Source organism: Malaclemys terrapin, chromosome 13 (genome assembly GCF_027887155.1).
Source record: "Malaclemys terrapin pileata isolate rMalTer1 chromosome 13, rMalTer1.hap1, whole genome shotgun sequence".
NCBI classification, from domain to species: Eukaryota; Metazoa; Chordata; order Testudines; family Emydidae; genus Malaclemys; species Malaclemys terrapin.
Window position 1 is genome coordinate 24,321,109 of NC_071517.1, and position 18,273 is coordinate 24,339,381.

At 49.8% G+C, this 18,273-nt stretch overlaps 1 protein-coding gene across 1 annotated transcript in view; it reads left to right on the forward strand.

Annotated features, from left to right (window-relative positions):
• The first annotated feature begins 4,710 nt into the window (after positions 1–4,710).
• The window catches only part of LOC128847881 (protein shisa-6-like), a 77,150-nt gene continuing 63,587 nt past the window's right edge, over positions 4,711–18,273 (forward strand). Inside the window, exons 1-2 of the mRNA XM_054047616.1 lie at positions 4,711–4,737; positions 4,798–5,312. Coding sequence (XP_053903591.1) covers positions 4,711–4,737; positions 4,798–5,312 — 542 coding nt within the window. The remainder of the gene's footprint in view (positions 4,738–4,797; positions 5,313–18,273) is intronic.

Below are 18,273 nucleotides of genomic sequence, written 5' to 3' on the forward strand. Positions count from 1 at the left end.
TGACAACCTTCCATGGATCCCTTATACAGAGTCTGTGGACCCTCAGGGGTCACAGGTTCAAAACCATTGTTCTATTGTATTGTTAGTGAGTAGTCTTAGAGAGAGCGGGAAATAAAGGCATGTCCTAGCCTTGCTAGGCTACATTTTAAATGTTTCACCTTGGAAATGATGGGCTCTTTGTGAGGAATGGCGTCTCTTGTTCCTTGAATCTGCACTTTCCTTTGCTCTAGGACTCAGAAGGGCTGAGAAAGGCCCTATCAGGAAGAAGTTACAGCTCCCTAATTTGCACCAACAAGAGGTTTCCTGCCTCAGCCTCAGTGAGAGTCTTCAAACAGTGACAGGTACGGTTCCTGACATTCCAAAGTTCACGGAGGCAAGGAAACACCCAGGCGAAAGCAATGCCAGCTGTTACTTACAGACGGAGTCTAATGTGCAGCCAGACCTTTGAACAAGAACAGAACACTGAAGTTCCCTGGGTAGGAAACAAAATAAAACAAACAAAATACTTGCAAACAACTGAGGCTGGGACCTGACCAAAAGCCCCTGCTTTTCCATAGGCTTTGGATCAGGGCCCTGGAGCTTGGAGGAGCTAGGAGCAATGGAGCTTGTTGGAGCAATGGAGCTCCATGAAGTAGGAATGGCAGCCTGGCATTAGGTTTCAACCCTTAAAAAATGACAATCTGGGGTGGAGGAGGCTCCAAGTGGAAGAGGAAGTGCTGGTCCAGCTGCAGATCCTGTATCAAACCCCAAGTAGCAATGGCTGCAGGAAAGCAGAGCTACAGCCATGATTATCTTACCTAAACCATCCCTTTCACAGCAAAGCCTGTTCTGGGCTCCAGGACCCTGATCGTAGGGTCATTTCCTCTTATGAGCACATCAGCCATTTCCCTTGTAATCTGCAGGCTCTGGTGGGTACTGCTGTGAGTCTGAGGGAAAGGCCCAAGCTATGGAATCTGATATTCGCTTTGGGAAACCAATGCTAGGTAAGGATCTCCCAGTCCCACTCTGGGAATGTTTCACCAGACCCTGTTCCTTAGGGGAACTGTGTCCTTGCCACAGAAAATGTTTATCCAGCTTCTTCCCTGCTCAGACCCTCTAGTGCAAGATTCAGAGCCTGATTCTCCATGGCCTTATATCCCGAATAAATCTTTACAGCTGTGCAACGTGGGTGTAAAATGCTATCCCCCTGATCCGTGGATGTTACACACCCATGATGCCCAGGGGACATGACATATAAATTGGGATCTACCAAATTCACAGTCCATTTTGGTCAATTTCATGGTCATAGGACTTTAAAAATCATAAATTTCATGATTACAGATATTTCAATCTGAAATGTCATGGTGTTGTAACTGTAGGAGTCCTGACCCAAAAGGGTGTTATGGAGGGTTGTTACAAGGTTATTGTAGGGGTGTCGTGCCTACTGCCACCCTTACTTCAGTGCTGCTGCTGGCAGTGCTCCCTTCAGAGCTGGGTGGCTGGAGAGCAGCGACTGCTGACTGGGCGCCCAGCTCTGAAGGCAGTGCTACCACCAGCAGAAGTGCAGAAGTAAGGATGGCATGATATGGTATTACCACCCTTACTTCTGTGCTGTTGCCTTCAGAACTGGGACCTCAGCCAGCAGCCACTGCTCTCCGGCTGTCCAGCTCTGAAGGCAACAATGCAGAAGTATGGATGGCACGGTATAGTATTGCCAACCTTACTTCTGCGCTGCTGCTGGCAGGGCGCTGCCTTCAGAGCTGGGCACCTGGCCAGCAGCTGCCACTCTCTGACCACCCAACTCTGAAGGCGGTGCCAAAGTAAGGTTGGTAACACCATGACCCCCTTACAATAACTGTGTGACTCCTACATGACCCCCTTTGGGTCAGGACCCCCAGTGTGAGAAACACCAGTCTCTGTATAGTATAGGGTAAAAGTACACAAAAGACCAGATTTCACGGCCGTGAATTTGGCAGGGCCCTGCCTATAAAGTATGAGGCCATGGCGAATGAATCTTCTGGACCTTTTCTAAGCATCCTCCCCTCTCTCTCACCATTCTCTTCCTCCTTCTCTCCAACAGAGGACAGATTGCTTGTGTACAGCTCTCGGGATAGCACTTCAGTTCCACTATACACTGTGTTTCTCTTTGTTATGATCCTCTCCAGTGTCCTCTGAGTGTCCTTAAAGCTGCTGATTTCTTTTGCATCTTAAGAAAATATTTTAAAGGTGTTTGAGTTAGTTTTCAATGGGGGGAGAGGTCAACTTTTGGTACAGGCACAATGTCAGTGACCTAGTTAGAGCAAATTCTGAGGAGGGGACTGGATGGCTCCTGGGGATGGAAATAGGATACAAACCCTCTCACCTCTAAGTATCTGCCTTGGTCACAGTCATGATTGCTGTGCAATGGCCTGTATGGACAGTTGGGGATTCAATTCACATTCCCCAAGGGCAGATTTCTCCAGTACAAAACCATAGTTGGGGCCCTTCTTAAATCTCAGAGGGCAAGTCAAGCACAGAAGGGCACCACATTCCCGTGTCACATCACACATAAACACCACCCCCTCCCCTGCCCCTCTCTCGCCAGGATGACACAAACTGATGGGTGGAGGTGGGGAAGCTTGAATTGTTGCTGCTGCCCATGTCACACCTATTCTGAGGCCATCGGTATCCTGAGCTGTCAATCCAGCATTTCCACTGGCACTAAAGGCTCTCTCACTATGATGGATAAATCCAGTAATACAGGTTGGCTTGGGAAGGCTCCCACTAGACCAGTAACGACATTGGCTCCTGTCAGAACAGAAATCCATAGGGTCAATAATGGTTTGCAATGAAAGGAGTTTAGTGCTGGCGAACCCCCAGCAAGTGCCCTCACAGAACAAGGTGAGGAGCAAACTGAGTTTCTCCCAGCAGCCCCCCCCCCCCCCCAGCTGCACCATGACTAGGAGAAGCCCATAGCACAGTCCCCACCTCCACTCAACCCATGGGCTTTCAGCTGAGGTTGCCAACACATTGCAGTGAGGGGGCCTGCCCATCGGGAACCAAACCAGCAAAGGGCGGAGGGTCCCACCCAGCCCCAATGGGGAATGACCTCCAGTGACTGGTAACCGTCAGCCACCCTTCCCCTCACAGCTTCCTGTCAGCGCTGTGCTCACAGCCTCCCTGCTCTGGTTGGCTGGGCACGGGTGTGCAAGACCCTGTCCTGTGCAGAGTGGCTGGGTTCCGGGACAGTCTCTCCAGCCCAGGGGGTCACTGCGGGCTCCAGCCCAGCCCCGGCCGCTCCTCCCATGCCCAGATGGTCAGGGCAAGCCCCGGGTGCGCGTGGATGTCTCTCCCCACCTGCCCTCTCCAGCGTTCCCAGCGCTGCACAGCCCCGACCCCGGGACAACCCCTCGGGCCAGGCAGCCCCAGCCGCACACCGGGAGCCTGTTGCTGCCCTGACACCGCTCTGCCGGGACGGGTGCCGCTCGCCCGCCTCCGCCCCCGGGGGGAGCCCAGAGCCCGGGCAGGGGACCCCCGGGGCGCGCGCTGCCCCAGCCCGGCCGCCGCACCTGGGCCCATGTTTATTAAGCAGCGCCCCGTGTGCCGGTGACGCGGGCCCAGAGTGATGTCAGGAGCGAGCCTGGCAGCGGTGGGCGGACCTAAGGCTGGGCGCTCGGCTCCGCTCCCGCCTGTAGCGCAGGCAGCCGCCCGCTCCCCCCGCCACTCGCCGCCGAGCCGAGCCCGCTGCAGTCCTCTCCGGGCGGCATGGTAAGCGGGGCGCGGGCTCTGCCCGGGCGGGCTGCAGGGGGGCTGGGGGAGCCGAGCCTGCCTCCGCGGCTGGTAGGGGCAATGCGGAGCGCCCGGGGGCAGCGAGTCAGGGGATCCCCCAGTCGGGCATCCTCCACCCCGCGCTGCCGAGCCCAGCGCCTCAGGCACCGGTCTCTGCCGCCTGCCCCAACCACCCCCAGCTACCGCTAACTACCCCGTCGCCCTGCCCTACCCTGCCTCCCTCCGCCTTCTGCCCCAGCTCACCCTCCCCTACCCACCCTCGTGCCCCGCACACCCCGCCTGCCTTTGGCCCCGGCCCCTGCCTCCCCGAGTCTCTGCACCCAGCAGCTCCCCCTGCATCTAGCGCCCCTCTGCCCCATCTGCTCCCCTTCCGCCCTGACTCCCCCCATCCCGCAAACCCTTCTCCTTAGTGCGGAGTCCTCCCTGGGGCAGGGCTGGGTCCCCTCATCCCCTGGGTGCTCGGTGGTGCAGCTCTTGTTCTCTGCCCTCTTTCCCCCTTGTAGCTTCCCAGATCCTCAACCGGCTCCACTGGTCCCCGGCTCCCCAACTCCCCAGCTCCCCCCCCCCGGACCCGCAGAACCCGCTCTCTGACCATCCCCTCTCCCCCCCCCCCCGCACTCCCCAGGCTCTGACTTTCCACCTCCCCCCGTCTGACCCCGCGTCTCTGACCCCCCTCTTCCGTCTCTCCCCAGCCCGTGGCCCGAGGAGCAGCGGCTGGAATTGGACGCGCCGATCTCCGCCGAGCAGCCGGCCAGGGCTCCGGCCAGCACCTCTCGCTTCCTGTCGGGATGAAGGGGCTTCTCCAGAGCGGGGCGTCGGAACCTGGCGCCCGCCCGTGAAGCGCCGAGGCCGGGCGGCGGCACCTGCTGTGCCCGGGGCCCCCCATGGGGCGGCGGCGCCGGGGCCCCTGATCGCTCCGCCCGCTCCGCCCGCCGACCGGCCCGCGCCGCCCAGTTCCCCGCCATGGGCCGCCTGCCGCTGCTGCTGCTGGCCCTGCAGCTGTTGGCCCTGCTGCTGGCCGCGCCCGCCGCCGGGCCCCCCCGAGCCAAGGGCAACCGGACGCAGGGCGCGGCCCGCCGGCCGCCCCGCCCGCCCAAGGAGCTGAACCAGACGCTGGCCGGGCCCGGGGCGGCGGCAGCGCCCGTGGCGGTGAGCGGGGGGGGCGGCGGCGGGACGGCCCCGGGCCCGGCTTACGAGACGTGCTGGGGCTACTACGACGTGAGCGGGCAGTGGGACAAGGAGTTCGAGTGCAACAACAGCCAGAGCGGGTTCCGCTACTGCTGCGGCACCTGCTACTACCGCTTCTGCTGCAACAAGCGCGCCGAGAAGCTCGACCAGGGCCAGTGCCGCAACTACCAGAGCCCCGGCTGGATCACCACGCCCGGCCTGCGCCCCGCGCCACCCGACGGCAACCAGCCCGACAAGTACGACCCGGCCAAGGACAGCACCAACGCCACGGTCTACATCTCCTGCGGCGCCGTGGCCTTCGTGCTGGTGGCCGGCGTCTTCGCCAAGGTGGCCTACGACAAGGCGCGGCGCCCGCCCCGGGAGATGAACATCCACAGGTGAGAGTTCCGTCTGGGACATCCCTCAATCTCCCCTGCAGCCCGCCCCCCTCCAGGACACCCCCAGTCTCCACATAGCCCGCCCCGGGAGATGAATATCCATCCACAGGGGAGAGCCTTCCTCCCGCCCTGTCGGGGACACCCTCTGCCCCCTTCTCCCCCCAGCCTGCCTTCTATGGAATACCCCCAGTCCCCACACAGTCTGCCCCCCGGAGATGAATATCTGCCGCTGAGAGGTCTCAGGGACATCCCCTCCCACGCTGGGACATCCCTCCAGGACACCCTCTGGCACTCATGCAGCCCACCCCGGGAGATGAACATCCACAGGTGAGATCCCATCTGGGATACCTCACCTGCCCCTCCAGGACAGTGCCACACAGCCCACCCTGGGTGATGAACATCCAGAGGTGAGACCCTTATGGGACACTCCCCTAACCCCCCAAACAGCCAGCCCCCCTCTGGGACAGCCCCCAACCTCCAACACAGTCCACTCCCTCTAGGACACCCTGTAGGTCCCCACATAGTCCACCCTGGGAGATGAACATCCACAGGGGAGTGCCCTCCCTCACAGCCTGGCTCCTCCAGAATGCCCCCCTCTGGGACACCACTAATTCTCACACACACACACACAGCCTGCTCCCTCCAGGACACACCTCCCACAACCTCACCCTGGAGATGATCCTCCACAGTTCAGAACCCCCTCACCAGCTATATGGGGAACCCACCCCAACCCTCCCTCCACAAAGCATACCCCAGAGATGATCAACCAGAGGTGAGACCCCAGGCCAAAGGAACCTCTCCTCTTCGCCCCCTCTGGGATACCCCCCAGCTGGGATACACTTACCCTAAGCCCCCAGCCTGCCCTGAGGTTGAACATCTGCAGCTCAGAGACACCTCCCCCCTTCCCACTGATACACACACCCTCACCTGCCCCCACCAGGACTCCCTGCCCTCTCTGGTGAATGAACATGCACAGGTGAGAGAGGCAGTGAGACAGCCATGGGGAGGGGGAGACCTCCCACTCCCCACCTCCCACCCTTCCATGTGCCCCAGCAGATGAACGCACTCAGGTGTGGGGCACTCTTCGTCCTTCGAGGGACCCACAGCCCCGCACCTAGGGCACTTTCCTCTCTGCTGCCACTCATCCCACTCCCCTCTGCTTGTCATTCAGCACCCGGGCTGCTGGACAGTTCCCCCCACATACTACTCAGCCAGGCTCCGGGATGCAAAGTCCAGTGCCCTGGCCCCGGAACGCAGGCTCAGCCTCTCCTGTCCTCTCCACCCTGCAGGTCTCTCCATGGCTCCCACCTTTGAAGAGCTATCTTCTCTCCCTCTGGCCCTCTCCCTGTGCTTTTCTCTGCACCCTCTCACCCCCACGTTCTAGGGTACACTGGGCTCCAAACAACTAAGCCCAAATTCTCTGGCTGGGCCACTGAAAAATTCTCCCCTTGGCCCCTATACTGTCCCGAGCCTGCTGTCAGGTACACTGTCAGGACATTGAAGTGAGAAGTTACAAAAGCAACAACTGGCCTGTTCCCACTTTGCCTCTTAGTAAATGCCCCTGACAGAGATGCCAAAATAGCATGTGGGGACAAACAATGTCAGGGTATTTTCCAAATAACTCAAGCTACAGGTCCTGTCCTGTGTGTGTGTGTGTGTGTGGGGGGGGGATGTTAGGGAGGTATCTTAGTGTCATTTTTATTTTAAAATATGACATGCTTAATGCTTTTAATAGAGAAACTGTAGGAGACAAATTTAATACGTTGGGGTGGTGCTTAATATAAGTCCATTTGGAAATATAAAGGTCAGATTTCCATGTCACTTTTCCTTATGGAATGTCCCTAGCTGATTTCAATTTCTGGTGAGCTAGTACCTTGGAATGTTGTCTAATGCTGGAATGTTGCGTGTTCCTAGAGTTCTCAAATATAAACTTGAAAACAATGGGACACTACTTCTGAAAAATGCATTGGAACATACTCTCATGGGAAGAAGCAAGTGTCTTTGGCAGATAATGCTTAATTTCAATCATCTTAATTAAAAATTCATTTACTGTGTTTATCAAAAAACCCTGACCACATTTTAAACCTTCAAATAAAAATGTGAACCACATAGTTTGGGGAGTGGAAATTTTAGCTTCTTATGCAGAGAAAAAAATGTAAAGCGGCACAAAGAGGAGTTCTGTATTTGATAGGAGTTTAAAATAAAATATATCTTCTGTCTCTAACTGCCTCTCATACATAAATTCTGAGATCCAAATTCTCAGCTGGCGCACATTGCTATAGCTCCAGTGAAGTCAACAGAGCTATCCTGATTCACACCTGCTGAGGAGCCCCCAACCAAAAACTTGACTGCTGAAAGGAAAAGCTTTGCATTATTAAGTAAGTTGCAGTGTCTGAATTTGAGCACAGATCCTTTGGTTCTAATTGTTGAACTTTGGTCATTTGTGTCTGTACAATACAGGGTTCCAAAAGCAGTCGCATCAGGAATAGATTCTTGTACTGTATATTTGTTTCTAGGAGGACTAGATTATCAACTGCAGTAAATTGCATAGCTCCATTGGCTTCAGCACAGCTACGCCCGTTCATGCCAGCTAAAGCAATCTGTAATTTATAAGTGTAGGGCATGATCCAACTCCCATTAATGAGTCCCCTTTACTTTAGGGGATGCGGACTTGGGTCCCAATAATGGTCTATCTTCCCACTCACGGGAGGCGTTTTGAAATCCAACGCTTCCCCTGACGTTATTTTTGCTAGTGTACTCCTGTACCCATTGGAATAATAGGCAGTGTTGCTAGACTTGTCTAAGTTATTCTTGTCATTTCCATTCCTTTGATGCCTCCTTTGCTTTATTTAGATAAGTACTGGTAAAAATGAATCACCTGCGTGTGGATGAGGGGTATGAATGGCAGATTGAGTGCTTGAAAAGCTTGATTTCCAGTGCATTTTAAAGAACTGTTTGACTTTTATTATTATAATGTGATAGCTGATAAAGATTATACCTCTCATAGATGTTTAACCTAAATTTGATCAACATGGCACACAGGTTTAAATATTATGAAGCATATCTCCAACTGATAGGGGGATGCATGGTCTATGCAGTTTTGCTGTTTGCATCCTAAACATAATGTAAATTTATAGAATAGAACTGTGCACCTTTTGTCCCTGAGAACTACAGCTGAATGATGGAATAGTGAGGAAAAAACAGTGTAGTCAGATATATACATACATTTGGGGCCATGTCAATCTAAGTTGTGTTTAACATCTGGAATAATGCACTGGACAGATGTCAGTTTACATTAAATATTAGGGTGTGCATCCCACCAAAATCTTCCGAGTGAGGTGAATGACAGTTTAAACAGAAATCAGAACATTCCCAGAAATAGCTCAAGATGGGCCCAATTCTGCCCCACTGAAGTCAATGACAAGATTCCCATTGACTTCAACAGGAGCAGGATCAAACCCTAAAATACAATTTGCAATGAAAAGCTACAGAGGGTGGTTTAACAGAGCAGTGTGCAGATGCCATGTGAGAACTGAGAAAGTTCTCAGCTATCTTTTCCAGCAGCAGCATTAGCCCATTTAGAAGAAGCTTTTCTGTACGTAACAGGCTCATGTGTGGCTTTGGATAGAATGGCTGGTTTATGCATGCAGCACTACCATAGGAAACAAGCGGCTGACTCTTCATTGAGCTATATGCATGTGCATCTCACAACTGAAAATTTGATCTTGGTTTTCTTATAAGGCCCCAGGATGATACCTGTAAAGTAATTAGTGGTGCCTCTGTGGTTTTCAAATAAGCAAACACAATGACAATATTATGGTTGATTTGTAAAAATAACATGTCTGGATAAGCAGAAGCTAAAATACACCCAAAACTGTGGAAGCAGTTGGACTATTTCAAATGAGTTGACTTTTAGAATTTTTAAAAAATCTTTCTGCCTAACTATGAACAACTGACTCGTGGCTTGGTCTCACCTCACCACTCTGGAGTTATGCAGTCATCACTAATGCATGGTGTGCTCTAGATATAAACTGCTGCTGATTTCTAACATTTTTGTCTAACCAGTGTTTTCTCTTGGATTTCCCTGCAAACACATGTGCAGGGATGATGGCAATTTTTTTCTGTTTTAAATTACATATGGCCGTGTCTTCATTTAAATGAAGAGAGCCAGTTACAGAATCCTTGATGACAACAAAATAGGAAGCTCAGTTGTTGTTTTTAAAAGCCAGAATCTGTTTCTGGAGCATATATGGATGACCCAGAATCTCCTCTTCTCAGAGTCATGACCTCAAATTCCCATGTTGCAGTACATAAATAATTCAGTACTAGTAGTATTGCCCCATGACTCTTATTTAGCGTTCAGCAGAAGTAACTGCTCCACTCATTGCTTCAGGGACAGTGCAAAAAACTCTTTATATTTCTGTGGCCAGGTCTGAGAAATTTACCAGACTGGTATCCTGAGGACTAAAGCACCTCCTCCACTAGCCAGAGCCGGATAAGAAAGACAAGGGTGGTTATGGTTGCACTGGGATACCAGCAAGGTCCATACCTTGGTAAGAAGCTCAGATCTGCTCTCCCTGCCTCCCCCAATTGCTGAGAAGAAGGGAGACTTCTTGGACTCTACCAGGGTGCTAGCCCTGGATCCTGCTTGGAGGCTCCATCTTTCATATCCACCTCTGGCTGTTACATGTCTGATAAATTTGAAGCTCTATTCTATTTTAGCTGCACACATTGAATAGTAACTCAAGAGCCTGCTGCTACTGGGAAAGCATAGGGTTGCCACTACTCTACCCATCTTCCATGTCATCTTGGCTGGTACAAGGAGGGAAGAGGAGAGATGTTTCTGCTACTCTACCTCTCCCCACCTCTGGTTTTTACATCCTCCTTTCCATGGTTAAATCCAGTGGCTGTTTTTATAACTGCTCATTGCTGTCTCAAGTAGCAGCAGCAGTAACCGCAGTGAAATGAACCACTCTCTTGTCAATTTAACTCGTCTGCTTTGAGGCAAAGCTCTGAGCAACATCAGAGGCACTGGAGCTTTCTGTCTGCAGATTCAGGAAGACTGCACTGTATCATATCAGAGTTGGTTCACATTTGGAAGGTTTTCTTCATGAGTAAATAATGGGTTAGAGAATTCTCCTAATTCTTACATCCTGCTTGATGGCTTAAGCCTCCACGCTTGTCAGGGAAACCACTAGTGCGTAGGCAGATGGATTTTTCAAGGCCTCTAGCTCACCTATTGATTAGATGGGTAAAAGTATTCACAGGGTTGGTTTTGCAAAACCCAAGCCAGGACTGGTTCAGATCCAATGTCCAGTTATCTGTACCCTGACAGTTGAAGGACACAGGTTTTGTATATGGTTCTTTAGTCAACATCAGGGGAGCAGCACGTCAAGCCAAGCACCTCCCCGGAGCAATGAAAGAGAGTTAAGAACACACATCTTTTCAGGCGGATTTTCCAGCTGATTTTATTTCTCTGTCACTTCTGCTCTTTTCTTCCTCTTTCTGCTGAGTTCTTTTTATGCTCTGCTCATCCCACATTCTCCTCTACTGTGTCTCATTTATCTGACTCACCTAACTGTCTCTTATGCACACTCTGTCCCGCTTCCTACTAACTGTTTCTCACTGATGGTGCCTGGTTCCCTTCTTCTCCAAAGGGTCCTGCTGCCCTCACTACACTTAGTCCAGTCCTCTCATTCTCCAACTGCCTATTCAGAATTGCCTATTCCCAGCTGCTCACTCCAAAGCCCCACCCTTAAAGGAACATTATGGTTTCAGTATCCCATCCTTTTTCTAAAGAAAATGGTATATCAACCAGAAATCACTGCTTAACTAGCAAAGAAAGGTAAAGTTTGTCACTCAATGTGAACCGTGTTACATTTCACTTTAGTAAATATAACTTTCCTCTCTCACACTTGCACAGTAGTAGATGAAATGAAGCTATAGGCCTAATTTTGATCTCCAGGAAAGTCAGTGGAATTAAGTGTTTTGTAAAAAAAACCACATGAAATCAGAATCAGGCCCCCTATATGTGTGTTTGTGCATGTGTCCATGTATGAGTAGTTTTTCATTCTGCATCCAGGAGACTTTAAACAGCCGCCCACAATCTCTGGTCACAGTTTGCACAGTCCAATGATTACTGTTTGCCATGGTTTCTCCTCTGCTGCTGCATTTTGAAGAATCGGGCTCTGGTTCCGTAGTGGAAGTTGGTTAACTGCAGCCTCCCTTCCTGAACTTCTCCCAGATGTAGCATGATTTTCTGTAGTCATTCTCAAAGGCCAAGTTCCTGACTCCAGTATTATTCATGACACTGATGCCACTTTGTTTTCTTCAGCGATAAACCTGTATGAGGGCTTTGAATGTGCTGTTTCTCCTGTTCTTGACTGCTATATAAGCCTTTGAATCCAATTTAGTTCATAAATTACCTGCTTTCTAATTACCATTCTCTACTGCTAATAGCTGATCACCAGGTAACAATGGATTCAAGTTCAGCTTTGGTTTCCAATCATGATGTTTCCTTTGGTATACTGGACTCCTCAAGTTCTTAACTACTAATTGATCTCTGACCCTTTGAAGACCAGAAGCCTTTTAAAAATATCTTTTCTAATTCTGGGTGACTTTTGAATCTTCTCTTAGCTATCATGGCAGCATAAGAAATAGTTTTCTTTTGAATAAGCCTAGTTTTCTTTGCCATGATAGGTCCTATTTTCACACCCCTAAGTTGTGTACACAAAATATCCAAGCAGATAATTGTGCAAACATATGTTCATCCATGCAAATACCTTCTGAGTCATGGAGCTGCATATTTTGCATGCACAGTTACTATTATGCCCTAGCAGGTCTACTGTACGAGCACAGTATAGACACCTGTCTTCTGAACATTCAATCAGGTATGTGCTTAGGTCCAGATCCACAAAGGTATTTAGGCTCCTAACCTCCATTGGTTTCAGTGGAGGTAAGGAGCCTAAATACCTTTGTGGATCTGGGCCTAAGTGTAATTCATGCAGTTTTCATAATCCTGAAGTTCCTTGGAAAGCCTCCTATTCCCTTTCTCCTCCTCCTCCTCTTGGCTTATCTCTCATACTTAGTTGCTCTTCTCTGGAGGGACACTGTTTTTCAGTTGCTTTGAATCTTATCTTTTCTAGACATCTGTCACTTCCTTCAGCCATGCCACCTTGTGCTGTGTTCCTTTTGGCTCTCCCAAGCTAGGTAGGGATCTGGTGGATTAATATTTTGACAGGTGTATTCCAAGGAAAAGGTAGATACTGCAGGAAGTAGTGTTGCTGATACAGTAGGTGGCAGTGTTCTCTCTGACTCAGCACACACATACTACTCCAGAATGCTGCTAGGGAACAGTGCTGCTGGAGGCACTATTTTGCTGATGCAAATCCAAAGTCTTGTGGCCATCTGTGGTCATTAAGTAGCCCAGGGCATTTTTCTGTGAGAGAGAGGCTATTAGCCCTGGTATCCTGGCCATGTTCCATCCAAAGTAATTGCACTCTGCTGACAAACTCCACCAATAGTTTCAATTTTCACTGCCTTTCTTAAATTGGTATATAATGGTGTTGGTCACTGTTACACAGCTGTTTGTGTTCCACCCCAGGGCTAGTAGCATTTTAGTTGAGAGTTTAGTTGTCCTTACCTACTTCACAGTGGTCTCTGGAGGCTTACTGTACTACTTACTATGTACAACACACTTTGAGCTTCTTGGATTGAAGGTGCTATATGTGTTGGCACTATGTCTTGCTTTGCACAGTCGTGCCAGATAGCAGCAGCTGTCCTCATATGAGGAGTGTTTTCCTACCACTGTCCAGTGTAGTCATGAACAAGCCTGGTCTGTGATGATCTCACAGAGACTCTCTTCATTTCTCTGTTGATTTGCCAGTTTAACTCATTTGCATGTTCACTGCTTCATAATATACAAGAATATTAGTTAGCTATAACCTTACCTAAATGCTTTGTTCTGAGCTCTACCACACCAGTGTAAATTGTGAGTCACTTCCAAATCACATTGGTGTAAAACCAAGGTAAATGAGATCAGGATCTGGCCCTTAGAGGGCCTAAAGTTAAGATTTCATTGAGATTTATACTTAAAGCAGGGCTAAAATTCTGGAGTTTCACAGTAAATGATTGAATTTGGCAAAGTGACTCTTCAAAGGACAATTGAATTTCCCATGTAAGTTTTTCAAAGAAAAATATTTACTAACTTTTGCATTGGAAATAGTGAAAACTTCTCCCTTTTGAGAATATTTCCACTTTCCTCTAGCTAAACAAACTACAGAACCCACAGACTTCATACACGTGCTCACACATTAACAACATCTCAAACGTAGTCCACTTTTTCAATTTCAAATACAACACGCAGAGCTCTTTATGTCATTCAGGAGATCCTAACTGAGCTACACCAAGGAAAGATGAAAAGACTGCTCAGATGGACCAGCTGTTTCTGTTTTCTGATGCTGCAGGGGGCAGCTGTCTCTGGAGCAGAGTTGCAGATTGGGGGTCTCTGACAAGGTGGACTCCAGCTTTCCTCCTCTCTGTTCATTTCCATTCGACCCCAGCCCCTGCTGGTAACCAGGGCTAATGGAGAAGGCATGCAGAAGGGGGATTGGAGTCCAAGTTGTCAGCGATTCACAGCTTGGCTATGGAGGCAGCTGCTCCCTCTGACCAGTCTCCTGTGTTCATTAGATGGGGGCCTCAGTCTGATACAATGCCCTCAGGAAGCCTGTTGGACTGGGACTCAGCTGCCAGGCTTCAAAAGGGTGAGAGAGGGACCTATGTGGTGAGAGCATGGTCAAGGGGAGATTCAGTTAATGTGTGAAATGAGTAGGGTGGGGGAAGTACAGAGGTTGGAGTGGAGTTGGGAAACAGGTCTAGAGAGAAGGACAAAGCTGGAAGATCCTGGGCCACCTCCATTGCTGTAGAGCCTGGGTCCCTGGTGCCAATGGGCAGCCAAGCGCCATAACCTCTCATAACCATTGCAGAGAGATGGTTCATTTTTATGCTGGTTTGTTGTGATCCATGAAAACGAACAATCATAAAATTGAACTCTAAACATTATAGAGGGCATCTCCCAGCCATCATTGGCAATCTGATCCCATAGGTCACTTCTGCCGTACACCAGTACAAATCTGTGTACAGAACTGTGTACTGTGTGATCTCTGAAAGTCCTCCTCGAATCACATGATCATATAATCACAAAACATGGTCAAATGGGGTAGAAGGAAGGGAGCTGAGACCAAGAAAGGGAGCTGATGAGAGGAGTGTAGATGTGATGTTGAATGACTGATTTGCTCATCCCCTTGCTTTTCATGGTATGCACTGCTGAGCCATGAAGTCTGGCAGCCTTAACACTAAGCTAGCAGAGCTTGCTGTGTGGGAAATGTATGCACCAGAGTATGATATAGGCCAAATTCTGCTCAGCTGAGGGCAGCACGTGGCCGTCGCATTTGAAATTTCCCATGGCACCCAGATGGTCTGGAGATGGATGACAAATCAATCTAGGACTAATATATGAGCATCATCCAAATGACTTCCTCCTTGGTCATGCTTTCCACTGTCTCCGGAGGGGACCATCCTCTCCAGGGGGCTGCCCTGTTGTCTGTGAATGGTCTCGGAAGCAGCTAGGCTGTCAATCTTCATAACCAATCAAGTAAGTGTAGGGGATCTTAAGCTCCCTTGGGGTGAAATCCTGGCCCCATTAAAGTCTCTGGGAGTTTGACTCCTGTGGTTTTTTTCCTTTAGTTCAGCCATGCACTGCTTATTCAATATTTATTTCACTCTTCCCCGAGCTCTTAGCTGTTCCTTCTCGGTCTCCCCAGATGTTCTTTGAACCCGGGACAGGTGGCTGTGTGCTCTGAAGCTCCCCCTGTCTGTAACTGAAGAAGCCAGCCCCTGAAGGGTCTGGGAATCTAATCAGGTAGTGGAGGTGAAAGAATGTCCATGGCAGTGCAGCCTGAACAGCAAGTGACAGAACCAAGATCTCTCACCAGCATTTAGAAAAATATTCGCTCTTCTTCAGTGTGGGTCAAATCCTGACCCTATTGAACCATTGGCAAAACTCCCATTGATATGTGGCCTGTCTGAAATGCATTCGCTGCAGGGCAGCAGACAGCTGACCAACTGGCATTATGCAGTTCCCTGCACAATAGCAGGAGGGAGGGCCTGGGATGCCTATGCAAACCCAAGGAGAGACAAAGGCTCATTAGTGCCCATGGCAAGCAGAGAGGACATCGGTTCTGAAGAGCTCTCATCTGAAGGAGCCATGCAGAGGAAGGTCTCTGGGGTTCCTCGGGTCTGGCTCTGCTCTCAGTCTGCAGGAACTTCACTGAAATCACTGCTTCAGTCAGGCCTGTAGTACCTACAGCCTGTGTGGAGGAGGAAGGGCTCCTATGACTCTGCCGAGTTTCAAGCCATGGAGCCAGATCCTCGGGTGGTATAAATTTGTGTTGCTGCTGATGTCAGTGTTGCTATGCTGACATACCATCTCCCTAACTGGCCCACCGAGCAGCCCCACCCCCAAACAAATGCAGTGAGCTAAGGATCCACTCCGCCTCTTGTATGGATTTCACCCCCTGTGCTCTTTCTGTTGTCATGTTTGAGTCAGTTTCTTCTCTTCCAGCCTCTGCGCCTTGTATTTTCCTTTTGTTCTGTTTTTCTCTTCCTTCAGCTCAGGGCACTTCCTCTCCATGGTTCTCGCCTTCCCCTGCCTCAGTTGACACTTTAGCACTGTCTGTTCCTTGCTTTTCTCCTCCTCAGGGGATCGCTGCAGGGTCATTATAGTTTTTCCACTTCACTGCTCTCCTGCGCATTCCCACCCTACTTGGGATTGGGCAGTTCCGACATCCTTTCCTTTTCCTTCTTAAAGGGACAGGCTCCAACAGCCATAGTCATCTTTGTTCATCTCCCCCCCCCCACACACACACACACCTGGGTTTCCTTCCAAAGAAGCTCTCAGCTACACCAGTCTAAATCGAAAGTAACTCCAGTGACTTGGGTGCTCTTGTTCTTATTCTGGAATTATGCTGGTGTAACTGACAGCAGGATCTAACCTGTGCTTTCTTTAAGGAATTTGGACAATTCTGTACTAGACCTACCAATACTAGGTTTGGATCCTGCTCTTGGTTACACCAGTGTAAATCCAGAATCATTCTCTTGATGACAGTAGAGTCAGGCTGGATTTACATGGGGGGTAGCTGAGAGCAGAATTTGGTCCCTAATGATCTCACTTCAATCGAGTGCTAATAAAAGCTGTATCATAGACCATCCTCTCAGGATATGATTGTGCAGTTACGCAACTCTGACTATCCCATCTGCTGCACTAAAGGTAAAGCATCCTGCTGAGCAAGACTTGTTGTTCTGATATCAGACGGCATTGGCATGAAAAGCCTTTTACGATGCTTCATACCCCGATTCTGCATCCCTCACTCAGATGAGAAGGATGCATTTGATTGTAGTGGGACTAATCACATGATAAGGGCAGTAAGAGCAAGTATTTACAGCTCCTTCCATTACCCTTCTTGTAGCTTTTACAGTGGGAAAGTATACAGATAAAATAGAGCTATTTACATGGTGCCAAATTCATCCTCAGTCTGACTGCACTAGAGATACAACAGGGAGAAGCTTAGCCCATGGTGCGGTTTATGAGGAATAATTTTGATCACACACAACATTACAGATGAATTAAAAAGCAACTAATCAGCACATCCAGAGGTTGCACTTGTAGCTCTGCCTATTTAATTCTGGTTTGATGGTATCAAGAGCTTTCCCTCATCCTCCCAGGAGGTAAAGAAGAGCAATGAGTGGTAAACACTTAGAGCAGCCCGTTTTGTATGGAGCAGGCACTTTTTGGCAGGTTGCTTTTTCATTCATGTTTATCCAAGATCATTTTAGTCCCAATGCGCTTCGGATCCCAGGTGTCTTCCGATGGTTGTGTTCAGCTTCTCTAACATAGACTTTGAAGGTGCAACCAAATGAAAAGAAGACCTCTTTTCCCTGACTGGAATTTCCAGTTTCTTCATTTCTTTTCAGTGTAACAGCCTCTGTTTTTCTACCCTGAGGCTGGCTGCATTGTACTGTACAGGTTTCCCCCGTTTTGCTGCGACTGTTTTGCTCATTCACTGTTACCTTCAGGATGGAAACTAATAAAGGATTACAGCTGAATGCTCTTCCTCGCATAGCATGTGAGTTTGCTTTATACTTAGAATCAGGGTTAGGGATTTCAGCTCCTGGTTGGAGCAGAGGAGTAGCTACGCATGGCTTTCTTGGAAACGATTCACACACCAGACTAGATTCCCAACACGTGGCTTAGCGCTCACCCAGAGGAGCTGACGTAGTCTTCTGGTTCAGGTAGACAATGACTGAGAGGGTCAGGCACTTCTTATTGACTCAGATCCCTTTGGAGAATATTCACTTTAATTGCCTCAATTAGTTTAAGGGAATCAAAGCAAACTCTCCATCTTGGAGGCTGGGCAGCCCCATTTCTAGCACTCAGTCGAACACCGAATACCAGCTCTGAGTAAGAATATCACCAGCAACAAGAGTATTGAGAGAAACAACGTGTCCTGTACTGTGATAGAGCATCACCCCTGCCCCCTCCACTGCGCTAGCGTGCCCAGATTCTGCTCCCTGCTTGTCGTCTTCTCACACTCTGTGCCTTCTCCCACACGGCCCCCTCTGAGCTCCTCTGCAAGCCCCTCTTCTGCTGTGTCACCTTCAGAGAATCGATCTGACCTGTATGCACCTTGCCTCCTGGGGTTCATAGGTGCTGGAACTAGAGGTGCTGCCACCCCCCGGCTTGAAGTAGTAATAACCCAAATACGTGATTACAGCCTTCAGCACCCCACTATAAAAATTATTCCAGCACCACTGCTGGTGTTTCCCATCTCCTGACCTCTGTCTGTCCTGGGACCATCAGCTCACTCAGAGCAGGGACCATCCTCCCTGAGTTTTTGGGGAGCAC